The following is a 16,879-nucleotide window of genomic DNA, read 5'->3' as shown; positions in this document are numbered from 1 at the left end:
GTGTTCTCATGAGTTGCAGGGGGATTATTGACAAGAGTATGAGTGGTGCCTGGATAGAGACGCTGAGCGGGCGCTGACTCTTATTGCCCATGTCTGCGATCAGATCTGTCAGAGCCACTCAGCTGTCTGTCTGCCTGGTGTTTGACAAGTGTTTGATGCAGCACAGGCCTTAGAGAGGATCAAGTCCTTCCTGAATTGGCTTTACCTCTCCCAGTGCAACAGGAGTTCTGTGAACACATCAAACACATCTCCCCCCTTTCTTCCGCTGTGAACTAATGAACTATTTTTATCAAAAAACATGCGCAGTCCGTTGGGTGATCAGAAGAGACTGAACAACAGCACCCTCAGAGAGTTAGCAGAACAATCAAAGAAAACAAAAAGCGCTGGCCGGGCTTGATTCCCTCATCACTGGCCATTGCACGGGGATTGCGGCATGATCCTGATGGCCCCTGTCTCTGTTTTAGTGTCTAAGCCCATCTGACTTAGCTTGGCTCCCTGCTCGTTAGGTCTGGTCCTGTTTTGGGACAGTTGTTCTCCATGTCCAAACATGTGAGGGATTTCCTCTTGGAGTTTCCCAGTAGAGAGGAGGGTGGATGAAAGGACTTGTGCAGAAATGAGATATAAAGAGGGAATCATGCTGGACAATTTCCTCCTATATCCTTCCCCATTCCCTTACAGACCCACAGAGACCAGGAGGGTGCAGACCAGGTGGAATTAGAAAACCAAGATTGTGCACACGAACGTGCATACTCAAAAAACCCTCATGTACAAACATGGTTGTTTGCGTGCGTAGCGGAGATACCAACTGTGTGGATCACCTTGCTCTGTCTTTATAAGGCTATAACAGCGTAGTTACTGTTGCTCCGCCTGCCAAGCTTTCTGTTCTTGCACAGTGTGTATACAGTTGACAATGATAATAGTGGCAGCTGTAGCTACCTCACTAATTGAGCTAGTGGTGACTTTACTGTAGATGATGCGTGCATGTGTCGAGGAAACACTAACAAAGAAAGGGCATTGCACTTTCATTGCCATGTAGAGTTGGTTAGTACACCTTCAGAAAGAAACAAACTTAGATCACACAATTGTGAAGTGTTCTTCATTTTTATTTGTGATCATTCCCACATCTGATGCTCTCTTTGATAATGAGTAACAAATGAAGTGATGTTGTGGAGAGTAAGTTAGTTAGCTGGCCATGCAATTGGCTGCAGATTATATCTGAGCCCAGCAATACTTGACAGAAACTGCTGTGCTCATAGTTTATGCTGCACACCAAGACCTTGAAGAACACTGCTTGACTTAAAAACGCTCACCCAATCTCCATTGTTCCACCTTAGAGGCCCACAGGGGTGCAGAAAGCCCCCAACTCTTAGTACACCTTATTGTATGCCCCCTCACGGTTGTGTTAACAACCATTTTATTCCTCTCCATAAAATTGGCTGCAGTGCTGTTATGCAGAGGGATTCTTGGTCAAGGCTTAGAGGCTCATGGAGGGTGGCTGAGCCAGGTAAATCCCCAATCCAGGGCCCTCCATTGAGGGTTGACCCCCTGTTACTGGAGGCCCAGACTTACATTATAATTAACAGACCCAGAGAGGCAGATTCCACTCCTTAGACAAATAATAAATGTTGGAAATATTTGTTTCATAGCGACGGGAAGAATTCATCTTCATAGCAGGATGTTGTCCTGCCTTGATCCATTGTCAGTATGAGGGTGCTTTTAAAAGTGTACAGTTAATCCTGATGGGGCGCTGCTTTATGCAGAGAGAGGAAGATTGGTGAGGTTCGGCAGAAAGATTGTGTATCATTCTATTAGTCATAGGATGCCAGGCCTGATTTGCTGTAAAAAGGAAGAAGGTACAGTGTGTAAAACTACACTAAACTGAACTGCCAAGTCCAACTTTTATTGGCTTTTACTCTTTAATGGCACAACGAAGATAATGAACTATACTGAGCTGCTGTGGCAAGTGGTGATGAGTCAGTGTAAAGACATGTGAATGTAAATGACAGTTATATCACACAAGCTTAAGAGAAGCTTGTCATTAAAGGTTAAATAGAACAAATAAATCCACGCTGGATCTGGTGTCTGTTGAAAAAGATTAATTTCATCAGCTCAATGCAATACACTTATCGGAAACTAAGATGGATGACTATCATAACTCTGCAAGACATTTCCTGCTTTATATCACAGCATATGGGAATTATAAGATGGATCAAAGGCTTTATGGCGATCTCATCTTGATATTAAATTTAAGTGGAGTGCTATGGCTCTTTCTATGTTTGACTTAAAACAAACAGACATCTGCAGTAACTTACTAGCTGCGATGATGAATTTGCTACTGAATATCCCCACAGATTCCCCGATCTTTGGATCTGTGGTCGCATGTCACACCACTCCCTCATGCGCTGCAGCTATCTTCAGCTCGCTCTGCCTTCCCCTTGTGCACACAACAAATGCAAAAACAAACAGACCCACGCTAGCGGCAATCCTTCAGGAACAGCGGTGCGGGGCCTCCCTTTGATAACTGCTGAGGTTTATATTTTTCTCATCAGAAATGAAACACAACATTAAGCCATTCATTAAAGTCAACTAAAGCTAATTATCCCTCATTTACCCAAGTGGCCGTGGGGCAGGAGAGCCCCATATACTTAGGCCCAGATGTGTCGATGAGTCAGTTGGGAGATAGCAGACCGCAGAGGGGGCTGCTGACTTCTCTCTGAGTCCTGCGGTTTCGAGGCGCATCAGACTCAACGGGCCGTCGCGATGCCTGTTCACTGCCTGGCTGCTGACGTTTCCACTCATGACACCATGAGCCGATTACAGCCACTGCAATACAGCAAGGCTCCATTTACAGTGGGAAAAAATTGATAATCATCAGCTTTACGCCTTAATTCTTTGCTGAAAAATGAATAGTGAGTATCGTACCCCACTAGCTGGCATATTTTCCAAGTTTTGCAGAGGTTGAGTCATAAAAACAGCAGGCCTCCATTCACATGACCTCTCATGGCTGCAGGGGGCGACAGTGTGCACACAGATTTCTGCTTTAAACTATAAATCTTTACATTTTGGCAGCTCCAAGTGGAAGTGGGAAAACAGTAACAGTTGGCAGTATGCCATAGACCAGAAACCATATGACGTCATGCGATTTAACTCCTCAGACCAACTTTCTTCTGTTCTGTGTCTGGTACCCCCACCAAACGATTAGAAATAATGACTGAACCACTTTACCGCTAGGGATGGTGAAATCTAGGCCCAGTTCGCTGTGTCCAGTTGTTTTCTGATGAGTTATCTACTTATGACAGTTTAGAAGACACATTTATGTTTTAGTATGGAGAAAAAGAAGCCATTGCGAGTGTAAAAATTCGTTTGCACAATAAAAATACTATTCTTTGTTGAATCCACACTTTACTATTTAGGCTTAGAAGCCAGGTGTATTTTTCCATATAAATGTTGCCAAGTGCAGCTTTAAACTAATAAATGTTACATGGATTGGCAAGAAACCATCTGGTCCCTTGTGTGGTCTTTTTTAATCATCTTTCAGTCAAGAGAGTTTGCGCTGCAGTTGTCATGTGGTGCAGTAGGGAGACGGGTGAAAGTGCAAGAAGGGTGCACGACAACTCACTGCATTTCTCTTATTTCATTTTAAGCTGTTTTGAATTGAAATTCTGATCATATCAGTCAGCCATCCCTATGTCTGTTGTTGATAAGGCCAATAGCCAGATCAGAAAATAACATTCTCTTCAAGGTTGGAGGCTGTAAATTTGTTCCACAGAGGTTAGATTTCAGTCATGCAGCACGGGAAAACCTTTGAAGACCCGTGGATGCATATGAGACTGGTACTGTTGTGATATTTGGTATCTGTAGCTGGCCAGGCAGCATAGCAAAGTAGCAACTGCAACCTAAAATGAACACTTTGAATGGATTATTCTAGCAATTTTAGGATCTATTAATAGCCCATTATGATAAAAGATTTTTCTATTTTGGGGTAACAGCAAGATAGCTAGCTAAAATCATTTATTATTTGAGGTAAGTAGAGGACGTCATTCATTTAATTCTCAAGTCTTTGTAAAAAAAAATTAAAGAAAATGTCTCTTAATATTAACCTCCTCTTATATTGGACTTATTTAGTGCTGTACTGTTATATTTTTTCATTAAAGCTATAATGTAGCTTATGACAACAACTGATGCTAAAGCTAATTGCAACTGGATTTACTACTGATGCTTAAATAGCTTAAAAACAAGATTTTTGAGGCTCTTTAAAATAATTAATATTCAGTGTTTTCATGGTATAACCTGAGATCTAGATTAAACACAGACTTAAATATGAGTTAAGACATAGCAAAAACTTCTTTGGTTTATATATTGTGTTATTAATTAATACACACACCGTAAAAACAATTTCCACAATCATCGAAATCTGTAAAACTGTAGAGTGCATGTGCTCCCTCAAGTTGAATGGACATGAAGTCTCTGAGCAGCTGTTGTTTGTCAGTAAACGCCTCAAAACCATAAGCAAGCAACTTCATAAACCATGATGTCCTGTTTGCTGTTTCTACTGTTAAGTAAAGATGTGCAGCTTTTAAGGCTCTGGAGTTGGTTAAAGTCACATTTGACAGAGCCTGGCTGAGAAACCAGCCGAAGCAGAACAAATGTAACACATCAGGTTACTGTTTATGAATTAGTAAACAAATGTAATGACATTTCAATCGTCAATTTGTCATTTTTAAATTTACTCACAAAACACTTTGAGATTTTATATATACCCAAAGTGCAGTGCTGAACCTTGGGATTACAATGCCATGTTGACATACCAGTATAACAGTAAATCTCAACAACCTGAGACCCCAAGTCCATAACTAGGAATCTCACCTACGTATTTGTTCCATTGAGTTTTTCCAAGTACAGTAGGAAGAAGTCTTTCCTAACTTTCCAACATTCTTTAAAAAGAGTGTTTAAGTGAAGGCGTAGTAGAGGAAATATCTTTGGAAAAGCAGGAACTTGCTTAAGTTTTTTGGACGCTGGCCTAATTTAACATTTGTCATGAAACGGTTCGACTTGATAGCCTACCTCTGAGTGCTCGAGCCAGCGGTGGTAAGCCCAGCAGCACAAGGCAACAGTTACCATATTGCGCAGAGCAGTAGAGCATGACTTTGAACTCTGAGAAGAGTGATCGAGAAGAACTTTAATGCTCAGGATCATCATCTGCTCTGTAGCCTTCCCGGGCAGGTTGTGGCTGCTTCTCGCTGGTGCGATCAACCATCTCCAGAGGGGGAAAAAAAACAGGCTGTCTGTACTGACCATCGGGCATATTAATCACTGCGTCAGTCATGCATGTTTTACCGGGACTTCTCCGCTTAGAGACGTTAATCTCCGAGTTGGGTTTTCACTTTAACTTACTGTCAGTTGAAACGAGGCATCAAAGAGCTGAGCGGTGAGCTAACCTGCTTTTCTTAAAGTCTCCACACAGATCCTCCACCGGGTCATAGATGAGAAAATAATGAGCGACCTAATCCCAACATTAGCTTTTTAAATCGGAATGCGTATGTTTTAAATCATTCTCGCCCAGCAGCGCGGTGATAATAAGCAGAGCACGGGGGGAAAGGGAAGGACAGAATGAAAGAGTGAATGAAAGAGTGTGATCCAGAGTAACCTTGTTAGGGCTAAGTGATGCTGTGCAGAGAGCCGCTTGTCAGTTGGTTGGCAAGATGAGCTTCTTGTAAATGATTGTCCTCTCTGTCAAAAGGCTGATTTCTTTTTTCCTACATCTGACGTCCGTCTCTGTCACAGGAGTTTCCTCGCAAGCACTGTAGCTTTTCCAACCATCCAGGTTTGTAATAACTACAACTTTCTGCCTTTTTACACTTGTATTACGCTTTTCTCTGCCCTTAATGCCAAATCATTGTCCTACAGTGTTTCCATGATGGCAAACAAGAGCACAAAGTGCCGTTAAAAGTTTTGGCTTACCTCTGGCCCACGTCTTAATGAACCATGGGTCACTTGAGGTCATACCGCTGCGTCCCACCTATAAATCAACTGCAAACTAAGTTCAGCAGCAATATAGGGCAGTGTCAGCGTTGGTAACCTTTTCCCAGACAGAGGAGTTGTCGGTGTGTGAGTAAAGAGAGCAATGGCTGGCTACAGATCCTTTCCCCTTCACAGCATTATAAATGTATGTGTGAGGAGGCCCTTAATGGCTGCTAATCCAATTTCTGCCACTGAAATCAAATCTCACTGGCGCCAGTACTTCTCTCCTTCCCTCACAAATAATGGCCTCCGCTTTGGCCTGCTTATGAAAAAGACGAGCCGCCAAAAATTCCAGCTTTACCTTCCTTAAGTCCACTCGAATCTTCTTCAAAATTGTCTGGATTTTTTTTTCTTTCTTTTTTTTTTTTGTTCTACCCCCCTACCTCCTCCGCGTCCCACGAAAGTTATTAATTGATCGTCTGCGTCGAGAGGAGGGATGGGGTAACAGGAGAGCAGAGTCAAGTTTTCAGCAGCATAGGATCCCATTTACCGTATGTCTTAATGCCTTCTCGAGGTCAGCCATCGATTTTTCTCAAACCGCAAAGCAATGGAGATAAGATTAGGCCTTCGATTCCTGCGCTGCCGCCGGAGCCGTTAGTGGATGAAATCACTTGGCCTGCGCCGACGGTCGCTGCATTGCTCTTTTCTAGCGGGTCATGGCCTCTGTGATTATAGGTTAACACACAGATACCCCTGCAGTAGCCTGAGGCCCAGCAGAGAAAAACTATGGTTTCTTCTCTTGAGTGGAGTAATCTCAGAAGGTCTATATGGTGACAAAAAGTAAATAAAAGCCCAATTCCTCTCATGTAAACTCATACATATTCTTGAATTTGGTCCCCCTTTCCAAAACAAAGATATTAGCTTTGACACAGACGAAGGGAGCTTTGGCTTTGGCCTTTTTCCCCGCTGGATATGGATTTGACTGATTATCTTTCAGTGCATCAGTTGGGCAAGTAGTCATATTGCCATTCCGCAAGGAGATATTATTCTGGAGTGCAAGCCTAATAATATGATACGTCTAATAGCGCTTAACTCTTAGCTGGATCTTTACCATACAGTCGTCTCGATTATTGCTGAGAGCCTCAAATAGCAGCGCAGGGACACAGGGAGGGGAAAGGGGGTAGATGGGGCAGAAAACGAAAAAGCGGTGGATCCTGACTGGCTTTGAGAGGTTATTGAGAAACGTCCACCACAGAGCGTGCAGAGGAGTTTAATATCTCTTTGCTCACTGTTTTGGCAGCTGAAAAGATTGGAAATGACACTAAGTACTTCTCAAGCTCGTATAGGTGGTATTGAAGCTCACAATCAGTTTACGCAGAAGCAGAAAGTGCAGCGTTCACACAGGCGCGTGCACACACATACACAGATACATGAAGGAATTCAGCAAAGGTCATTTCTGACAGCGGTAAACAACCATCCCACCACAGGCTCTGCTTCTGATTCACATAAACAAAACATTTTGATTTGCTCTTGAGATTTTTGTTTGTTTGTTTGATTAACTTTTCATTTCAAAACGCAAACACAAAATGTCAAGCTGGCAGAGAAAAATTGTTTCTAGGAAGGGAAACCAAACATTGGTGAAATTGTGGTTTGCTATAGTGATAATAAATGCAGCCAGAACGGAAAGAAAAACTATAAAGAGGGATTATAATTTTCTGATAAAAGCCGTACTTCTCCATTCGATCCTCACTGTGCCAGCTGCAAAACAAAGACAGAAAATGATTTGAAACCCGCTGTGCTTTCCAAGACAAAATTATTTTTACATGCTCTAAGATTTATGAATTTGTTCTTGGTTTTGAAAGCAATTGAGGCAAATTAAACTGTTTCCTCTGTGAACCCTGGTAATCAGCTTAAGTGATTACATCGGTCATAAATATGAGATGATGAAAGCTCACTATTCAGATGCATAGTGCCCTGAGCAAAGGCTAAATGGGAGTTCATAGGGTAGATATGTGAGACCATCTCACTGGGACTGTATCAGATGCGGGGGGGAAGGGGCTTATGTGGGGATTGGTTGCCCTCTAGCTGTCAGCATGGAGATTGGGTTATGAAATATGGTCCTAATTTCTGTTGAGGTGAGTTTATGAAGTGTAATCAGTTAGTTCAGAGGCTGAAAACATACTGACAGTGCTGAGATGGAAAGGATAGGAAGAAACCCCTTCTGCAGGGAAGCTCATAAGAGTCCGAACTTGTGGACATCTGCTAAATACAGAGCAGAAATATTCCAGAATCAGAAAAAAGTCTAATGGGTAAGGTTTTCTGGATAGCACAGCTAGAGTAAATATATCACTTCGGTACAGAATGTATTGATTTATGTGGCTACAGTTTAAAAGTGAAGGTTGGAAAGCAAGCATCAGCTTTTGGAGTGTATTTGGTTTCTGCTGTAAAGAACCACATAAGTTTTTCTTTCTGTGTGTGTATCCCATGTGTCAGATGATGATTTTACTTGTACTCTGTCTTGACAGCTGTCATCAACTTGCTGCAGCCAAAGGCAAAACAAGGAGCAGCAAAAAGCTATTGAAATAAAGCTGCCCTGCACAGTAAGAGGGCAGTAGCAATAGAGGCACTGAACAAAAGAGGGTTGTAGTTTTTAGGCTGACTGGAAAACTGATTATTTAATCCAAAAGAAAATACTTTTGTTATATTACCCAAAATACAGAAAATGCACTCTGCCTTTAAAATCCTAAAAATATGTTTTCTGTTCATTGTAACTGGCTTGTTTAAGGAAATAAACTTTAAGTTCATGTACAGTTCATAGTAGGGGTTGACTGATTTTTTTCAGTGCAGATACAGATATTCATTATTCATAATCAAGGAGACCAATGACCGATATTTGCAACTGATGCACATTTACACTTAAAATATTGGCGTTCGAATTTAGAACAACCTAGTTGGAATGCCTTTATTTATGTGTTCCATATGTTTTAAGAAAGAGACATTTTTAACTGTCCGTTACTGTTATCTCATTGCTTGTATGAATTAATCTCTGGAGAGACATCACTCTCTTACATCCGCTTTCTGCACTGACCAAACCAGTAAAAGCAGGTTTATCCTGTCCAAAAACACCACAATTATATCGCTGCATACTGACATTTTCAAAGACTTGTCTGTCTTTGCCTTGCTGAACAAAGGCAGCCCAGGAACAATCATTTACGGTCTGCTGTATTTCTATCCAAGCTGACTGCTTTGTCTTGTTTGTTATCAAGTTGTAATGCTTGGCAGTCGTCGTGTTCTTGTGGTGACTGTGCAGCTCTAATTTTCCTATTTCAATGTCAGTGAAATTACCTTTCTTTTTCGTTGATTGGTCATTGTTGCCGCAAATCAGATCTGTCAAATTAGTAAGACAGTGAGAGATTTTTTGCAGTATGTCATAATAACGCACGCCAGGCATGCTAGGCAACAGCCATAGTTACGTGGGCGTAGTTATGACTAGGCTTAAGCTTGGTCAGTGGAACTGGCGTTGAATTTTTGTTTGTAGCTCAGTCTTGTTATTGCAAATTTAAAATTTTATTTTCAGTAAAACCACACATACACTACTCACATACAAAACTCCCACTTTTATCCATGTGGTAACATAACTGCACAAGGGTTTTCTAATCATCAATGAGCCTTTCAACACCATTAGCTAACACAATGTAGCATTAGAACACAGGAGTGATGGTTGCTGGAAATGTTCCTCTGTACCCCTATGGAGATATTCCATTAAAAATCAGCTGTTTCCAGCTAGAATAGTCATTTGCCACATTAACAATGTCTACACTGGATTTATGATTCATTTAATGTTATCTTCATTGAAAAACTGCTTTTCTTTCAAAAATAAGGACATTTCTAAGTGACCCCAAACTTTTGAATGGTAGTGTATAATTGAAATAATATATCATCAAAAAGTTAGCTTCATTCAGTTCTAATGAATGTCGTAGTTATTGCAGTCTGTCTTTGTAGAGTGGACAGGTAGGGCCTTTTCTTGATGCATTTTCTCCTTATGTTATAGGAAAAAGAAGGCAGGAAGAGAAGCATGAAAAGAGGGGAAATGTAGGAATGTATCGCACGAAAAGTTGAAGTTATATGATCGACCCCACTTTAATCACTAAGTTGTATCGCTGTAAAATGACTAATCACTGTACCAGTGAAATATGTGTGTTTGTTATACCTCAGTAACTCGGTCTGCATGTGCAGCTGCAGAATTTGTTTCTGCACGTGTGTATGTGTGCGTGTGTTATGAGCGTAAAACTCTTTGGATTACAGATCTCCTGCCCAGTCCTGAACTAGCCAGTAAAACTACTTTTTAACCTAACTCTCACATATTTATTTGTGTTTCAAGCAATTGCTGTAAATACAGGCTTTTTCAGTTTAAATGCAGCCTTGCATCCAAGGAATGGCCCACGAGGGCTTTGCCCGTTACAGAGGGAGTTTAATGCTGCACCATGTACTTTATTGCCGTCAAATGTAATTCATCTTGAGTTGATTGCACTGAAAGCCGTGTTTATCAGGCACCTAGCAACACTGTTTTGAATGTAAATTACCTCTTTAAAGCGCAATTAGGAAAACGAACCTATAGGCCAAATGCCTTTGAGCTCCAGCTTTACTTTAACAAACATTATTGTACTTAAGTCATGCAAAAAATCTAAAATGGCATCAGCTAAGCAAGTGTACAAAGTCCAATATTTTTCACTTGAAGGCAACAAGAGCTTCATGGAAGAGATGTGAAAGTTGTTTTCAAAGGGTGATTTTAACTGGGAGCTGTGTGCAAGAAACTTTATTGCCATGGCTCAGATTGGCAAGGTGACTCAAAATAACAGGATTAGATTAATTGCAGGAAATAGCTCTGAGATGGTTTGATGTTTGCCTGCATCTGTATTATTCATTGGGATACCCTATTAGTGGAGCAATATCTTGCTTTCTTATGCATGTCAGCTTAAACGAGTGAATATTTTCAAATCTACCTCACAGTGCAGCCCTGAGAATGGGAAATAGGTCTTTTGTAGGGGTGGTTAAAGGGCCACCGCAATTCCAGCACATATGAGAAGGCAATTAGAGATAATGCCACATTTTACACACCGTTACCTATTTCTTGTGAGAGAAAAAGCTTGAACAAGTGCAGTAATAAGACCCAAAATGGGGGAGCGAAAGCCTGTGTTGGAGACTTGTTTTTCTGTAGCGCTTTCCTGTACTTCCCCCCTCAGCGAACCATAGCGTGGCTTGTTTCTTTGTGTTCTAGATCAGGATCCAGATAGCGTCTCATCATCCAAGCCTTACTCCACTTTTCCCCCCATTAGATTTTCTTTTCCCTTAAATTCCCTCACACTCACTCCCCCCTCACACAAATACATCTCGCACACACACCTCGTTATCTTATTTGTGGCCTTGGCAGCCAGATTGTTGCCTTGTGGTTCGGTAGCCAGAGTTTTCTCTGTCACAGAGAGCCGTGGGTGCAGAACCTCCACCGCACAAGCTTCCATGAGAGCAGGAAGTCAGTTCCCAGCATGCTTTGCCCATCCCAGTGAAACCTGGGATGGATTAACCTTGGGCTGGGGGACCTTTCCAACTTGGAAAGAGAGTTATGCAACTTCCTATACTTATCTCCCCTCTGTATTGCAGTGACAGTGAAAAGTGTTGGGCTGAACAGACATTTGTTTAAAACTGAGGCTCAGTCCTGAGGGCTGGAGCAATCCCAAACCTGGTATGTGATGTTCCCTCTTGTAAGACTCACTTTTTATGTAATGGTCTTTTTCATCAGCAAAGTTGCATAACTTGTCAGACATCAGTAACTTTCTGGAATCCCTATGAGCCGTCAATAGCCAAAGCACCCTTTGATTCTTTCAAGAAGCTTCTAGTTCAGTTCAAATTTGGACAGTGTAATGAAATACAAACTTGAGTCTTACATCCTGACTTCTCCAGCACAAAATAAGTGGCTGAGTTCACGCTGTGCCTGTACTTCTATGCCAGTCCAAGAGAAGCAGAGCTGACAAGTCATTATTCTGTTAGCTGAAAGCAGTCTTTTGCACCCATCAGTATGCTGCATCATCAGCTGACACATTCTGACCAGATGATGAGGTACAAGCGTGAATACAGTCTGTCACAGCATCATGGTATACTTCTAGTCATAGTGCACTAAAAGCAAATATGCCGCCAACAGCACCACGCAGCTGCCAACAATCTCTTCATAGTGAACCAGGTCAAAGTGGATATTAGATGCAACTGTCTCTGTGTGGAACTGCAAGGATTTTTTCCCCCTGCAAAACCAAACAAAATGCCTAAATAAATGCTCACATTCTGATTTCTTTTTCGTCATTGTGACCTCACAGCTTCTAGTCAGACTCCCCGTGAGGCGTTGGCAAACACAGCGGTGCACTTGTTTGTCAAAAAAGCGGAGAATTTATTGCTTAATCACAAGCAGAGCTTCAGTCACCCTGGAGCTGTGGGCACATATTGAGCCCCTGAACACATACTTTTCCTCAAGCCTAGGAGGTTTGGGCAACAGAGCTCCAGAAACTAGAATTATGTGGAGAGAAAAAGAAATAAAAAACACATTTTGACAGTTAGTGCTTCAAAATGAGGTAAAAATGCAAGAACTACGTGTCAGTGCATTTGCCATACAATCCAACATACAATCGGTAAAGTTGCCCTTTTTAGCCCCTTGAGGGTTTGGGTGTCTAGGACAAATGGTCACTTTACTGGGAATCCAGCTTTGATCTTCATGTGGAACAGGAGTTTGACACAAGGCTGTCTGACACACAGAACTGTTGTTACTCTGAGACTCTGTAGGAGGTAATGATCAAAAGGGATAACCATTTCTCTCTTTCTTATTCTCAGGTGGTTCAGGGAAGCAACGAACCAAAGAGCCAAAGAAGAAGAACAAGCAGAGGCTGCGGTTTCGGGCCCAGAACCAGCACAGCGACCACTTGGCCTCTGCGCGCTCCAGCCAGTGAGGACTGAAAACTACCCATCAAACAAAGAACCAACGCAAAGCTGCTAGCCGCTGCTGCACCCATATTCTGACTGACGACGATCACGAACCCCGCCGCCTCCCCACCTGCCTCCCAGGCCTCCCCACACCTCCACCCTGCCCGCCGGGACACAGCCACGACTCACAAATCCGTCACTCCAAAAATATACGCCGCAGAACGTGCGATTTCATGAGCAACACAGTGAACACATGCTTCATGCCTCTGCCTCCCGCTGCTTCTCCCCCTGCTGCAGTGACCAACCAGGTGACTCTGTTCCCCCCAACCCTTGCCTTTGCCTTGTGGACCTTTACAGTTGACATTACTGAACTCACTTAACGTCATTAACAATGTCATTAACCGTCCAGGGTGATGGAAACCGGAGGGGCAACCAGAAGTACTGTGGAGGCGGGAGAGCCGGAAAGAGGGTGGTGGATAGGTGAGGTAGTGAGGGAGTTGGCAAGCAAAACTGCTCGGGGAAGGATGAAATTATGCTGGAGGGTGAAGATGAAAAAGAGGTTCGGCTGAAGCAAATGATGCTGATGGACAAGAAAATGGCATCTTGAACTGAGAGAGACTGTTTTTTGTTCCTATATTTATGTCAAAGCTACGTTCACCTTCCCTCTAAACAGAGACGAAGTGTTCCCATGTGTGGCCTTTATGTTATGTACATTTTTGAGAGTAATATTAAAGAAATTACCATGCATAGTTGCAAAGTATTTTATTCTCAGCACAAACTGTTTACGTTCAGACCGCTTTATGCTCTAACTGTATAGTGTGGATTTAAAAAATAAAAAATTTAGTTGTTCGACTAGCATGGCAACAGACTCGTGTACATAGTTGATTTAATTATGAAAGCTTATTACTGTATTTTCAGTATTGACTCGTTCACCATTCTAAATGTTTTAGAGATTAAAAAAAAGGTTGTAATACAAGCTACAGATTGAAATAATTAAAAACAAATAATAAACATAGCCACCACATAGCTATTTCATTTATATGGTATATATTTGATTTATTTATTAATTCTTTTTTGTACTTTTTTGGTTCAGTGAGAATTTTTTGCCTCATACTGTTACTCTTATATGCTGAAATATTCTTTGAGTTCCTTATAACAGTGCATATCTTTAACACGTGGAGAAGGTTTTTGTCTGTCACGCAAGTGTTGTATTACATTCATTTGACCTCATCTACTGATTTTGATGTTTTAAAGAGGAAGAAAAACAAGACTAATGAAACTATGCTTTGACATATTCTAGGTTTATTATTTAGGATCCAGCAAATGTATGGTCATAGGACTGCATATGTGTACATTGTGTTTTATTAAAATACATTTCATGTGACTGTATGATGAAGCCTTTCATTATTGTCTGTGGCTATAATATATGTGGCTAAACTCTGAAACTGTCGTTTCCTTGTCTCACTTCTCAGTTCAGTTGTGCGATTTCAAAAACATTTGTGAAATCCATTATGTCACGCTGCATGACACAAGCGCTACGTCCAGCCAAAGGATTGGATACGGTCGATTGGGCATTAACAGCATGACGGCAACGTTAAGGGTTTGTAATTCACTATGACGTATCCTCATGAATGCTACAAAACCAGCACAATTTGTCGGTGGCTCATCCGTCCCGAAAAAACTTGTATCTGGCGCTGGCACTTGTCTTTCATCACGTAACACATAATCAATCACCTCCTGATGTAGTGCACATCGCACTTAATCGCTTTTATGATCTTCAAAGCGTCAAACAAGCACATATAAAAGTCCTCTCTATGCTAAACTTATCTGGTATACGGTCAAGAATTAAATGTTTTAATTTAAGTCATGGCTAATTTAGCCCCAACATCCACACTGTATAATCACTGTCCCAAAAGAGGAAAAAAAAAAACCAAATCTGCCAGACAGCTTATGGATGCACAGTAGCAGATGAGTCACACTGTGTCACATATATATCATCTTGGGAGAACCAGACCACACTTTTTCCTGCTCTGGTTAACACCCCCTCTCTGAAATCACACATAATATTTCCATTGGGAGGCTGTCAGTGTTGAAATATCTGACTCTTCATGTGCTCCATGTCCATCTCCGGGCTGAATATGCAGTTTTAAAAGCCTGAACATCTTTCACAGGTGTTCAAAGTGGCACGGCAGATTTTATTCCTTTTCACAGCTTAACACTTCCACCGAGTGACGTTTGTGCTACACAGCCACAAACTGACAAAATGTAGCAAAAGTAAAGTCAGGAAAAAATATAATGGAATGCAGCATAATGAACACACATCACATATCTAAAGCTTACTTTTCTCAGAAAGCTGCATCAGCCATTACACGTAACATTACATTTTAAAACACTGTACCGCATTTGAGTCAAGTGGCAACAACCAAAGCTTAAAACTGAAGCAAATACCAAAGATCCTTAATATGCAATACCACCGAGAGAAGGTGGTGGCGCCAAATATCTGTCTCTTAACAGACTCACATTAATAAACCAACAACTTCTTTCCTGAATTATTAAGCCAGTATTTTTAATTCACAAGTCACTGTGATGTTATTAGCTAAATTCACTTATTCTGATCAGTATGCTGGTGGTCCTTTTGAAGATAATTGTATAATTAAATAGATATTAGGCCTTGAAGAGAGCTAGTATGATGTGCTTGGGGTACGATGTGCTAAAAGCAAAAGATGAAAAGATGAAATAATTATGTGTCTTTGGAGGACACACACACACAGCAGGGAAATCACAAAGTACAACCTGTAACTTTGATGTGAAGATGCATGCTTTTTAGAAAATTATATATGGAGTACTCAAAACATAATGGTGTAAACTTAAGGTATTCTAACTTTTAAAATGTTACAAACATAACAATACGTAATGGTGTAGTATGCATGAAATCTATCACAAAACAATAAGGGTAAGATGTGGAGCAAAAAGTTTGAACATGTCTGGGCATGTTCTCTGTAAAACAAGACCTAATGATAACTTATTGCGTATGTCTTCTGTAAAATGAGACCTAGGGGTAAAATATGATAACCTGATGCCATGATTGAGAAAAGTATAATGGTGTCAAAACTGCCACTCCCACCATACGCCCTATAGCAGTGAAAATATAACCAACGCTCACAGCATGAATGACGGTGCACAGCTCAGTATCTTCAGGTTTTCTTGGGGTGTCATCACTGCTAAGAACTATTTCCTGGATTTTTTGTCAACAAATAAATCCTGCTGCTCTTGAATGCTGACTTCTCTTGGTGAATTTTTGAAGATCTTTAAAGAAGCTTTTGAGACATTTGAACACGGTCAAGTCATAGACTCTGGCCTTGATTTGTGACTTAGTTTACACTTCATCATCATTCACAGGGGAATTCAATCTGCATTCACATTGCTTTGACGTCATTTGTCAGTGGAGAAAACATGATATTAGCTAATATTTATCAGTTTGTATTACTCAGTTTTCAGCATGACAGAGGAGCCATTTAATAAAACACATGCAAAAAAATGCCAGTGATGAACCAATCAAGCCTTGTTAAGAGAATGAAGAAAGAATAATTATGTAAATGGAATTATATATACAGTATGATATACCTACCGTTCAAAAGTTTGGGGTCACTTAGAAATGTCCTTATATTTGAAAGAAAAGCAGTTTTTTCAGTGAAGGTTACATTAAATTAATCATAAAATCCAGTCTTGACATTTGTTGAAGCCAAAATATGATTTCTTTGTTTTGATTGTTGTTAGTGTCGGTATGACTGTGTGGGTGTGGCTTTAGGAACCACGGGGTTGCCCACCGTAGGGAGTGGACTGCATATATAATGGCTAATGAATGAATGAAGGCAGGTGTGCAGTTTGGAGAATGAAGCCAAACAGTTTTCGACCGTACTCAAACGCCGTGTCAAGCAGGTGAATGTTGTCAAGC

The 16,879-nt window shown here is 41.2% G+C and overlaps 1 protein-coding gene across 1 annotated transcript in view; it reads left to right on the top strand.

The window, feature by feature from the left end:
- The window catches only part of rspo2 (R-spondin 2), a 58,470-nt gene extending 44,157 nt beyond the window's left edge, over positions 1 to 14,313 (top strand). The window contains exon 6 of the mRNA XM_023264700.3: positions 12,835 to 14,313. Within this exon, the coding sequence (XP_023120468.1) occupies positions 12,835 to 12,950 (116 nt within the window). The 3' untranslated portion in view covers positions 12,951 to 14,313. The remainder of the gene's footprint in view (positions 1 to 12,834) is intronic.
- The last annotated feature ends 2,566 nt before the right edge of the window (positions 14,314 to 16,879 follow it).

The sequence above is a fragment of the Amphiprion ocellaris genome, chromosome 9 (genome assembly GCF_022539595.1).
Source record: "Amphiprion ocellaris isolate individual 3 ecotype Okinawa chromosome 9, ASM2253959v1, whole genome shotgun sequence".
NCBI lineage: Eukaryota > Metazoa > Chordata > Actinopteri > Pomacentridae > Amphiprion > Amphiprion ocellaris.
This window is presented reverse-complemented; position numbering and strand designations above follow the sequence as displayed.